The sequence below is a fragment of the Buceros rhinoceros genome, unplaced genomic scaffold (assembly GCF_000710305.1).
Source record: "Buceros rhinoceros silvestris isolate BGI_N320 unplaced genomic scaffold, ASM71030v1 scaffold20303, whole genome shotgun sequence".
NCBI classification, from domain to species: domain Eukaryota; kingdom Metazoa; phylum Chordata; class Aves; order Bucerotiformes; family Bucerotidae; genus Buceros; species Buceros rhinoceros.
The window spans coordinates 24,345-36,810 of NW_010403303.1; the positions used below are offsets into that span (position 1 = coordinate 24,345).

General features: G+C 46.6%; 1 protein-coding gene across 2 annotated transcripts; it reads right to left on the reverse strand.

Moving 5' to 3' along the window:
• Positions 1–1,173: 1,173 nt before the first annotated feature.
• Positions 1,174–7,821, reverse strand: PDE6H (phosphodiesterase 6H, cGMP-specific, cone, gamma). 2 transcript variants are annotated; one of them, XM_010132978.1, is made up of 4 exons: positions 7,764–7,821; positions 2,947–3,136; positions 2,641–2,681; positions 1,174–1,736 (listed from the first exon to the last, which is right to left on the reverse strand). In XM_010132978.1, the coding sequence occupies exons 2-4, from the start codon at positions 3,084–3,086 to the stop codon at positions 1,660–1,662; spliced, it is 258 nt and encodes an 85-aa protein (XP_010131280.1). In that variant the 5' UTR covers positions 3,087–3,136; positions 7,764–7,821; the 3' UTR covers positions 1,174–1,659. The 2 variants fall into 2 exon arrangements, with proteins under 2 accessions (XP_010131280.1, XP_010131282.1); XM_010132980.1 differs by lacking the exon at positions 7,764–7,821 and adding an exon at positions 6,123–6,326 and having other exon boundaries at positions 1,377–1,736.
• Positions 7,822–12,466: the final 4,645 nt, after the last annotated feature.

Genomic DNA, 12,466 nt, shown 5'->3' on the forward strand with positions numbered 1-12,466 from the left:
GAATTTCCTATAGCTTTTGGTGCTGAAGCTATATTTTAAATGAGAGCTGCTAGGTTTTATTTCTGGAATAACAGCAGTGGATAACTATAGCACAGCCATGGATTTATAGCAATGCTTTATGCATGGAGATTGATCTTTTAGGCAGGATTTGCTCTCCTCTCCACAACCACTGCTAGCTCCCATGAACATGTTCAGCCTAGGAAAGGTAAGCTGGAGGAGGCAGTCCTTATGCAATGAGACTCATCAGCTGAAGGCAATGATTAAAAATGCCACCCTCCTCTTATGAATATTATGTAGCTACAACAAAACTCGCTCTTTGCCTCCAAACCAAAAGCCCTTCCTTAATGCCAGGGCAACAGAGAATCTTGGTGCCTTTCCCAAGCATTTAAGAGGTTATGAGTGCCTCACCACTCACCAGCACTCAGGATGCCAGAGACTGGGAGACACAAATCAATAGGGTTAAGTGGATTTGCTCTGTGCTTGCCTGCACATACACATTTTAACCTCCCTCTGCCTCCCCACCTGCTCTGCTGTTATCTCTCTCTGGGGAACCACCATTTGCCTGCTTGTCCAGACAAGCTCCAAAGCTTGAAGTTGCCAGGGGGTGAAGAGAGAAAAGAATTCCTGTTAATGTGTGTGTGTCTGAAGGGCGTCTTGTCTCATGCTAAATACAGTGAAGCGGGAACAACTAACGCATACCATCTTTTACTAGATGAGGTGGGGTTACTGGAACCGTCTGGTGACAGATTGTAATAATCTCTGTCTTCTTAACTGGCAGAAAACATGTCCTGCAGAGTAAATGCCTCATATAAATATGTATGGGCATGGGGACAGTGCAAGAGTCACACAGGGGTGTCCCATTGAAGGAGGGGAAATGCAGTGTCATTTGGAGTGCTGCTTCTTTGGAACTACAGCCACAAAGGAATGAATAGTAGGATTAATTCCTATTGATCTCAGACACACACATTTTAATTAAACATTATTAGGCAGCCAAGATCTCACGGCTCATAGCTTGTGGGCAGTACAGCAGAGACGACATTTGCAAGCCCTTTTCCCTGTTTGCCAATGAGATGAATCTTAGCAGCAGATTCCTTACGGTGAACCCCTGGGGAAGGGTCTCCTACGGAAAAATAGCCTAATGTCTGGACTAGTGACTTTAACGCTGTTGTCCTCAGGTATACTCTCAGCAAATAATTGGTGGCCCAGATAACATGGGGACACACCCATGGAAATCCTATATAGAAAGCTGTCAGAGAGGGAAGGAAAAAACCAGAATGGGCTTGCTATTATTAGGTCTGGACATACATGTACATCCATGCACACAGTATCTCAGCTAACGGGGGGAAAGTTCAAATACAGCCTCCCTGTATCTCCACAAAAATGAAGATCTACAACAGTGGGAGAGACAGAATATGGTGCAGGGAGGCACAATAAGACATTTTTCAGCAGTTTCATCACATGGAGCATGAGGTCTGTTCAGGGTCCTGAATAACTTCTTCGCCAAGTTAATCTGCAAAGGACTTTCTCATAAATAGCTCTTACAAAACCACCCTGCTCACAAGCAAGTGGACGTAAGGGCCAAAAATAATTGTCAAAGGTGATGAAGCCATGCTGGGATCTGTGGAGTCACCAGGTGACATCAGTAGAGATGCTGGCACCTTAGATGATCCCAAACTGGGCCAGCTCGTGCAGCTCCAGATGGCTGAAAGCTTCCCATGGACAAATCACTGTGATATCTGCAAGAGAGAGAGAATGAGAAATTGTTTCTAGTTTAGATTTCTTTTGTATTAATGGAAAGGCTGATTTACTCAGGAAGCGTTAAGAAGAATGAGACTTCGCTTGAAGATTAAATGAGCAGAAGAGCTCTTCAAATCTGGTGCTACCTACCAGATTGAACCAGATCAGTGCATTTTCTCCTGTGCCATCTTTCTCTGTGAGTGAAAGCAAACCAGCATTTCCTACAGTCTCTTCAATGACTGTGTAGACTGGTGTAAAAATTCATTCTGGTTATGTGGTTTCTCCTGTTCTTATAAACTTCCTGCTGCCAAACTGATGTTGAAGACGTGTGCTTGTAGACATGCACAATCTTAAAGCAGATGCTGAATAATTTGGCCTACAACATTCAGGATCTGAAACTCTTAGAGAGGTGCAGTTGTTGTTGATACCTTAGAAGTTCTGATTGGCTACAGCTCATCCAGTGCATATTTTCTCTAATCCCAGACGAGTACACAAAATTCTTAAAATTAAGATTCTGGTAATTATACAAATACTTAACCAGCTGGGATTTAGTTCCTGTGATTTTTACTATTAATAGCTTAGCATTTGGCATTGTTTTGAGAACCTCATTCTGCTGAAATTCTTAGCCAGAGGATTAGCAGAAAACACACAAGCACATTTGCAGCCTAATGCAAGTATTCAGATGTTGAAGCATGCCTAAATAGCTGTTCTGTCTTGTAGTGTGTGTAAGCATAAGCATGATCATGGCAGCTTGTGGAGGAAGTACTAGTCTTCTCTGGTGACCCTGAGAGCTGCAGAGAGGCCAGGGAGACAGAGAGACCACCCCAAAGTCCTCTCCTGTGCTAAGGAATGACTGCACTTGTGTTAAAGCAGGGCATGACAACAACATCCCACAGGGCTTACCTGTGCCCAGTCCCTCCATGCCTGGGATGTCATCTCCAAACCTAGGTTAGAAAAAAGCAGATGAGGAGTGAGTTTGGGCCAGCAGCACCCAGGAAAAGGGAACTGCCCTGCACCCCCAATGAGGGAAGGTGAATTGAGGGTGGAAAGCAGACGAAGAGAAGGAGCTCCCGGTGGGAACACTGATGGGATCAAGGGGCAGGGAGAAGCCTCCTCTCTCCTTGCCCAAGGAAATATGATACCGCAGAAGCTCAGTTTAGCCATGGGGAGCCACCCAACTAGCATGTTTTCTTTCCAAAATGCCCTTACCCTTTTACTCCTTTTTTAGGGGGCTTGCTCTTGAACTGTCTTGTCTGCCTCTGCTTGAACTTGGGAGGCCCCTTGCGTGGTGTGGTGGGACCAGCTGGAGTTTCTCCAGTGGTGAGGTTGGCGGGTGGGTTCTCACTCATCTCTGGGCTCCTGTGTGTAGCCGGCGTGCACCTCTCTCAGATCCCTCTGTCTGCAAGATAACAGCAAGAACTGACACAACACTCTGCTTATCATTTCTAGGTATTAGTAGTCAGGTGACAGAATTAAGGAAAATATAGTTGTGATGGGATTAAAGATAAAGATATTAAACATAAAAACAGCTTGTAATGCATCTCAAGTTAGCAGGATAGCACTGCCTTTCATCCTGCATGCTAGAATTAAGATGCCAAACAAAGGACTCTTGAGCTAAGAGCAAAAAGACACTTAACTCCATAGTGCAATGACTTGCAAAGTCATGGAGAGTCACATCTTCTTTTGTCTCATACGTAGCTGGACTCCTGGAGAGAGGTTGCTGCAGCTGCTTGCCCCAGAGTTTGGGTTAATGCCAATGTTGTTCGTTTCTTTGTAAGTCTTGGAAGAGTAGTGCTGATGTTTTCGCTTACTAGTTCAGGACATGGCTACTAAGAGCCACAAAGACACACGGCTTAGAGAAATATCCTGTCCTTGAGAATCATCACAATATACTTCAGCTGTTCTTATACTTGTACCTAAGCATTAACTTTTGGACACTGATGGAGAAGGGATGCCAAGCTAGATGGGCCTACATCTAGCTGGATGGGGCTGCAATTAGGACATCATGTCTGAGATACCAGACTTAAGGAAGATGGCGTGGGATCTTTGAAAAATTGTAAAGAAGGCAAAGGCAAAACATTGGAGACTGCCTTTTAGGTAGAAGTTAATTTCCCAGGATTTAGGAGAGTAAAGCCTGTAACTTTCCCCAGGATTTGTCCATTTTAGTATTTTTGAGCATTATATTATATGCACTGGTCTCTTTTGCACCACGCTGCACATGAGCCAAGCTCCACTTCACAGGGGCTAAAAAGTTATCAGGGAGTAATTCTTGTGTGGGAGACATCTCTCCTGCGTCAGAGGGCAGAACTGCTGCAGAGCCCATCGCTTCCTTCTCAGAGAGGACAGTAATAACTCTCACCAGTGCCCAAGGGGTAGCTTGCAGCCCTTCATCAAATTTTCTGCTAATTAGTATGCTAGAATGGCCTGAGCAAGAGCATTTACGGACAAAAATAATGCCTTTTTTTTTTTCTCCCCTCCTTGAAGTCACATTCTGCCCCATGACTATTACATAACTCCTTTCTCCAGGTGTTTATCCATGTGCAGCCAGGCTGATGGAATAGCTGATGGAATTAACTTCAGGATTTGGTACTAAAGGCAATCCCATTATGTCACCATAGTGCTGTGGCCTAATCTCCCACATCACCTGCAGTGACACTCTGGACTTTTAATCTCAGAACTATAAATGCCATCAAAGATGGTTAGATTTTTTTCTTAGTGAGGAGATAGTTGATGTCTTTGACAGTCTTGAAATAGCCAGAGTGCTGGAAATCAAAGGCTGAGATGCAAGGAGAAACACCATGAAAGCAATCCTCCTGTGTCATTTCCACATCAGCACAAGTCAAAGAGCTGTTGTGTTCTGTATCTGTGGCAGTCCGGGAATACTTCACCCCTGACATCTCTCCATCTGTGCTGGCAGTAGGATGGATCCTAATGACAGCACCTAGAGGCATGCTAGTTCTCCTGTCGCTTGCGGTCAGGCTCCTGTCTCAGCTGTAATATCCCAAGCAGGAGACTGGATTGATTCCAGCAGCCCCAAATGGAGCAGCAGATGGTTGTGTCTGCAGCTGAAGTACGCACAGATGCTATTCCCCCACCAGTAACACAATGCTTCCTAAGCACACACTGTGCCCACAAACACAGGGATCAGCTCAAATCTGAAAGTTACCTATTTGGCTGCCATCTCTGTGGCACCTGAATTTATTTACAGCTTTATCCTCACAACATGGTGGCAGGACAGACAAACCTTGTCACCTCCATCTTTTACTAAATTGGAATAGAGGTACAGTAGACCTGGATGGCACTGCTGTGAGGAGTGATTAAATCTTTTGACTTACATTTTTTAGTGCCAAACTGAGAGGTGAAGACAGTTTGACTCCAAACCAAAGAGAGAATTTGGTGCCTCACTGTTAGTCAAGACCAGTGAGGAATTCAGATGGTACTGCCCCACAATAAAATGCTTTGCATTGGAAAACTGCTCCATGACATATCTGCTAATGCCCTGAAGGATAGTATTATGCCTCTGCCTCAGGTGCAGTTCTCATCAGCAGGGTATCTGTCTCAGTACTAGGTACCCCTCCTGAATACATCCACTTCTAACCACTATGTATGTCTGACATACCAAGATACTTGGCAACCCGCTCAAGGGCTACTCTCAAAAGTACAACAGAAGAAACAAACCAGCTAACAGATTTCCAACCCTGTCAACTGGCATCCAAAACTTGTAAGATGTGTTTGAGTTCCACCTCCAAGTGAGTTCCTGCTGTGCTTTTCCAATCCCTTCTGTCTGTCAGAATGGTACCCTAACTGCAAAAATGTCTTTGAGGGTCAACTCCTTTTGGTTCCTTGCCTTGCGCTGGCCCTCACTCAGTGGAGAAATAGTTAATGGTAAGTCTCAGTCCTTAGAGTTGCCTTTACCCCCAGCTACCAGCTAACCAGATAACCCAAGATTTTGAAGAAGAAGTTTCTGCCCAAATCACACTTTATCTTCTTTCTCACCAGCATGAATCCAAGAAAGAGCTCTAGAAACTAAAGGGGACAATTCTTCCTTACCAACTTCCCTCTACCGATTCTCTCCATGCATCACCAAGAGAAATGGCAGAGGATGGAAAGCAAACTTAACGCCGCATAACAGCCTCCATTTTGCAGCAGGAACCAAGCTGCCCTCCCACCACTGAGCTGGTGGGACTCACTTGCTATCACACTCAGTCAAAGATGTCTCCATTCGTGCTGGAGGGGGCCCTGTCCCAAAGCACAGAAGCACGTCTTGGGAAAGAGCTGCCCCTGCACACAGCCAGACATGGGTGGGCAGGCACTCCAGGATCACAGATGTGAAATACCCACAACAGCTTCCCAAAGGAATTTCCCAGCCTTTTGCCTCCCCATACCTGGATACTTGTATAGTCCTTGGTGTCACACCAAACAGATGGCTTGACAAACGTCTGATGAGACTGAATCTCCTCTAGACCTCTGAAAGTGCTATGCTGCCTCCTCCAAGGGCTTCCTGGGCTGCCAGAGCTCTTCTGCTGCCACCAGCACTGGGATACAGCTCCTGGGTGAGAGCTGATGTTTGCGGATTCAAAGGCTGTTGATGAACAAGAAGTTCTCCACGTACTTCCTCCACCCCCTCCTCTAACAAAGTGTTACCTAATTGCCCCTGACAGCATTTCTTCTCAGTCCGGGGTTTAATCCTCTGAGTAAGCGCTTTGCGTGCATCCGAATGCTAATTATACCTAATACACGGTAATGGGCTTATCTCAGTAGCGTCAGATATCCCACCTATGGGATGCTGCCCAGGTTATCATCCTTGTTTTAGTTTTCTTTGAACTTAAAGGGGCTTGAATACTACTGACAAATGCTGACTCTTTAATCTGCCCCCTCCTTAATCTCTGATTCTCTGTGGAAAATTTCCTTGACAGATAATGCAGATGCCTCACTTGTCCTTATTCAGACAGATTAAGTATAGGAACTCATCTTCCGCTGTCTGAAACCTTAAAAAATACGGACTCCTCCACATGCACTTTTCTTCATGGTGCTTCAGAAGTGTCAAACACAGAAATACCAGGAACTGTGGCCCTCCGTGCAGGAATACACAGGGAATAGAAAGCAACCAGGAGAAAATACCCTCGTTTTCACATTCCTTTTCATGGGGTTCTTGCATGTTTATCTCTTGACCTCATGAAAACCACCAGCATCATCCATGAAGCCAGGCTTCTGTCAGGAAATATTGTATCCAATGTAAGGTGCCTGTCAGGAGTCTTACAGCTTCAGTCTCCGTTGCTTGAGCTGGCTAGTCATAGTGATGGAAAAAGCCCACACAGGTTCAGCCCTTTCTGGTCCTGTGTTTTACACAGGATCTCAGACCTTTTGTTCTAGCAGCAGTTTTAAGACCAAGAACAGATGAAAGGGGATGCACTCCAAAAGACAGAAACTAATTTCAAGTAGAGCTGTATTCCCACAACTGCTTCCTGGATGGAGACCACTGGAAAGACTATCCCAGCATAAAGACAGGATTCAATAACACCAGAGGTACAGCATCATGGTATAAATGCCCCAGTGATGTGTCTTGCACATATGGCTGGGCACTGGCGCAGGAAACACCAGATGTGACCTATCCTGACCATTCCTTGGGAGCTGCCCCAGTGCTGCTCACACACAGGCTCAGCCAGCCAATGACACAAGCCGAGGGGGTGCCAGGGAGCCCCATCTGAGAGATAGCCAACATGAGAAACTAAGTGGCCTTACGGAAGGCAGACCTGTTCGCACAGCCAGGTTGCTTTGAGACAAACCACTGCTTGCAACACTTGCTAGAGGAAACAGAAAATGACCACCCAAAAAATCACAACTCCCTCTCTTACTGGGTCTGTCCCTCTCTGTTGGCTCTGTCCATGCTCCCCAAGCACAAACGTCCCAATTCTTCACCCATGGAGTTTTATCAGAACTTTTCTCTCCTCTGGGTTTTGCAGCTAGTTCCTCTTTCATCCCCCTGCCACCCTCATTATTGCTTTGAGCTCCTGGGAAATACTTACAGTGGCGAGGGCTCCTCTTGCAAATCATTCAACTCCTGTCCTCCAGTCTGCATAGAAAGGGTCTCGAGGTGTCCTTTCTCCTCCAGATATACCCTGCCACCTCGTGACATTAGGGCACCAATCGAGGGCGGGCCTCGGCAAAGCAGGGGGGAAAGTGTGGGCAGTGCTGTGACCATGATGCTCTGCAGGCATGGCTCTGGGGACGTCTGGGGGAGCAGCAGAGCCTCGACACACTCCTGGGGTGTGATGTGCCCCTTTCTGCAAGAAGAGGTTGTGTCTTCTCTGGGGCTTCTGGGGGGAGATCTCTGAAGAAGCAAAGAAAAATAATAAAATCACCTGCCCTTTGAGCAACGCCACTGCTCGTGCGCACATGGGCACACACACGCACACGCAGACATGTCTGCATGCATGGGCAGGGAGGGGGAGTTGATTCTAATCACCTCAGGTCCCTCCTCTGTGCTGAATGCTTGGAGAGGCTTCCAGCATGCTTCTCAGTGGTGTAACAGTGGTCAAGACCTTACAGAGCAGTGCATGCTATCAGCCTGGTGCCAAGAGGGCTGAGTCTGCTCAAGGGAGTCATAGGGAATGATGCTGAGATGCTGCACGGGGCCCCTGTGAGTGTTTAACTGCATCCAGCAGATAGGATGGCAGGAGGAGAGGGAAATTCTGTGTTGCGTGTGGGTGGCCAGCTAGCAGGGTGCCTTGTTACCTCTGAGAATTGAGGCAGAGGGCTGAGGGTAATAGTTAGGTCTGACCTCGGTACTGGTAGCATTGCTACCGTGAGGGGCTGTCTGAGAGAGAGAAAAGATGGTGCCTCAGCTCCAACTCCAACCCCAGAAAACTCCAGGCATGGTAATGCACACTGTTTTGTCAAGTGCTTTGTATCTCTGATGCATTTTAATAGCTTGTTGTGACTGTTTGGGAGGTCAGTGTCAAGAGATGTAGCAACAGTGGGCAAAATCTCAGGATGAAAAGAGAAGATCCAGGGCCCTGCTAGAAGGTTCTGGAAGATTATCCTCATCCTCAGCTGCAGGAGCATCCCAGTAGATGTCTGGCTTGAGGTATAACCACAGGGTTAACAATTCTCTAGGGTTCGTTGGTTCTGGTGAAGAACTGCTCACTTACCCTTATTGAGCATCCAGCTCACAACATGAGATCAGGGATGGCAGGGCCAAAAATGGTCCCAGAGAACAGAGCTGGGCCAGGAGCACCAGAGCAGTGCAGGGACAGAAGGAAACCAAGGTATGGGTTTGTGTAGTGATGGATGGGCTTTATCTTTGGGTAATGCTGGAGAAGGGGATTTTGGAGCAGTCATGATAGCCAGGGGTGTGACTGCATTGTGACCAAGAAAGGACAGGCTCTCTCTGACATGGCAGCGGGGACAAGTCCATCTTTGCTCTGGTGCTGAGCAAGAGCCCCACAACTGAGGCTTTTGGCCTTTCAGATGGCTGAAGTTAGGTGAGATAAATCCTTCAGCAAGGCTCTTAGCTTACATTTGAAAAATCAATAAGGTCCTAGCCCTTGTGCGTGCACAGAGAAGCTGGGAAGTAAACCCTAGACACTGCCAAGATGCTTTCAATCTATCAGAGGAGGAGCAAACACACTTAGCATTCCCACACGTTTAAGGATGAACACACAGCTTTCAGAAGCTTGTGCAATAATTTCTGGGCTCAGGACAGAGGACGGAGGCAGCATTGTGTTGGCATTGTCTCTTCTCTGTGACAACTAGAGCTTGTATACAAATGTGTGGAGACTGATTGCACTAGCAGCTCCTGACAGCAGAAGTGATTGCTGTGAGCAGGGAGCTGCTTGTGTGGCTATAAAGAGGTGCAGCCTGCTGGCAGCAGATTCCACTCCCATCTTCCCATCCCTGCTGCTCATTCCCATGCCTCCATCCACTGCAGACAGGTTTCCGGGGGCTCCCTCTCCCTCTCCTGCCCCCTCCTGTGTAGGTAAAGTTGCTTGGGAAATCAGTTCTACAGCCCTCCATTCCTTTTTTCTGAACCTTCAAAATTTACATATTTTCAGTCCCCTTTGTTTTCCTGTTTTCCCAATGAAATCTGGCTCATTTATTTTTAACAAAAGTGGACATGTGGGAAAAAAAATTTCCATGGTGTCACGTGAAGCTATTTTTTGGCCACTGACAAAACATGGCAGAAACTCCCTAAAGGCCCCTATTTATCATATTCTTTCTAATCTCCCATGTTTATCAGGCCATTCCCCCTTCTCCTTCTCTCTCTTCCTCCCCTTCATGAAGTGGGAGGCATTTGCTTTGCAGGAATGTGGGTGCACAGCTCCTTTCCAGAGCAACATGCTGCAGTTTTGTGTCGGTGCCTAGCAGCCACCCAAGAGGGAAGATAAGTTCTGCCCAGGGGCGAAATACCCAATCCCTGACCCTCCCTGTCCCTGTCATGGCTCTTCCTCCCCTGGCCCCAGGAAAGCCGGCACCGGCCTTTAGGGCTGCATCAGTTGCTATCTGATGCAGACCAGAGCAGCACCAGAAGCCATGGGGTCTAAGCAGTAGCAGGAGTGCAGAACCTGTGGCCCCAAAGGACCCCCCCAACCCCGCCGCCGCCCCGAGCTTCATTACCTCTGCCCAGATTATTCCCTATTCCAAGGAACCACTTCAAATCATCTCCAGGGTTTCTGACCCTATTTATGAGCTGGTGTAGCCATGGGAACTGTAATTATACCAGAAATAACTCACTTGAATGACAAAGAAAACACAAGTTTACAAGACAGTGACTTTTCCAGGGGCTGGCTGAGCTCATGGGACTGTGGCAGGAAATCCCAGCTGAGGCGCAGACCAGGAGTTGCAGCTCATAAGGGCTGTGGCTGGCATGGGACACAATAACTCTTTTGAAACATATTTCTACAAGCTTGTGTCAGGTGGTTGGGACATTTTGTTCCTTATTAATGGAACTTTATCACCTACCACACAGACATACCTGAGTGGAAACAAGCGGGGAATTTCCCAGGCATCTGCAGTTAAACCTTAGTTTCCCTCCTGCAGACAGGCAGCCTACCAAGTGCCTCTGAATCCTCGGCAAGAAAATGACAATGGTAGGACCTGGATTGGTCTTGTAGAAGGTCAGTGAGGTTGTCATGTCAACAGCAGTTTGGTGAGAAACTCAGTGTACCAAGGTGCCTGCGAAAGGAGATTCACATGCTGTAACCTTCCTTCCCCAGTGCCCTTCATGTCTGACGTCTGTGCTAGTGAAAAAAGGAGAAACAGATATAGAGGACTGGGCTTTGCCCTGTGCAGATATTTAACTGTTCAAATACATGCAAATCAGTCCATCAAAGGTGCAGAGAAGTCAGCATCCTCGTGGATGGATATCCTTCAGGATATCATGCACCACTATTCTAGTGTCAAGATTAAACATCTGTAACACCAGGTGTGCTCGGTTTGTGAATCTGTGCCTGCTGCCAGATACAGCAGTTATGCTCAGTGTCTCTGAGCTCAGCTTCCAAAAGAGCCTGGTCTCGATTCTCACTGCAGCTCACGCCTGGAGGCTGCTCTGGTAGGGGCAGAGATTAAAGAGGCTGAGGTCGGTTTTTTTTCCACTGCTGGGGCTCTGGAGAGGTATTTCCATGGTCAGTCCATGAGTCCTTTCTCCTTTCCAGGAGAAAGGGGTCCTTTGTGGACATGTAAATCAAACCATACGATTTAGCTGAACTATCAGGAACGGCCCTGCCTGTGTTAGAAACTAGGTGGCACTGAGAACATGACTAGGTCTGCAAGCCAAATGGCCAAAGCCAGGCTTCTTCAGGAAAAAAGTCGTCCCTCATTTTCTCATTCAGTCAAGGGTGTTTGGTTTGTGCATGTCAGAACAACAGTCCAGGCCCCAGGCTTTCAGGCACCAATGCATTAGGACATGCTGGGGCTTTTTATAGCAGATGATATAAAACCCGTGTAGCCTGTCATACACTTCATTAGTTATCAGAGAGTTACATTTTATTCTGAGTAGGGAGTCTGGCCTTTCTTGGAATAGATAACAAGAGTTACCATCTAATATTCACAAGACTGCTACATTGGTACGATTTTATTACCTTACACAAACTTTTCTGTATGATTTTATTAACTTACACAAACTTTTCTGTATGATTTTATTAACTTACACGAACTTTTCCCTGGTTGGCATAAGTAAAAGGGAAACCAGAATTAATTATCTCCTTTTTTTTAGATAGCACTTTTCACGCACAGATCTCAAAGCAGAGAGCTAAATTTTCATCATCCCTTTTTGTAAATATGGAAGCTGGTGGACAGCAAGTTCAGAGAGCTACAGATGAGACCCAGCCATCCAGACATCTGCTGTGGGGACTGATGTGCTTGGCCATGCAGCACAAAAAGCTCAGTACTTCAGAACCGCTGCAGAGCTCTCCCAGGAGGAAGCAGTAGCATTGTTAAGTATCCTTTCCCTGCACTAACTTTGCTTAATGTCTGCATCCAGCCTGTTAGTAGTGCTGCAATAGGACTGAGTTTGTTAGATCATTTAAAAAAGCTTCCTCGCTTTCTTGTTTTCATTCTGCCCACGATTAAAACACCTGGGTTTTTTTCTTGTATAAGATTATTTTTCTCCTGAATGCCTTTTACAGAACAAGGTTAATATCAATATAGGGAAGGATGACCTAACCTTTTTTTCCCTTTTTTTTTTTTGGGGGGGGGTGGGGGGGGGGGGGAAAAAAAACAAGGTAGTTAA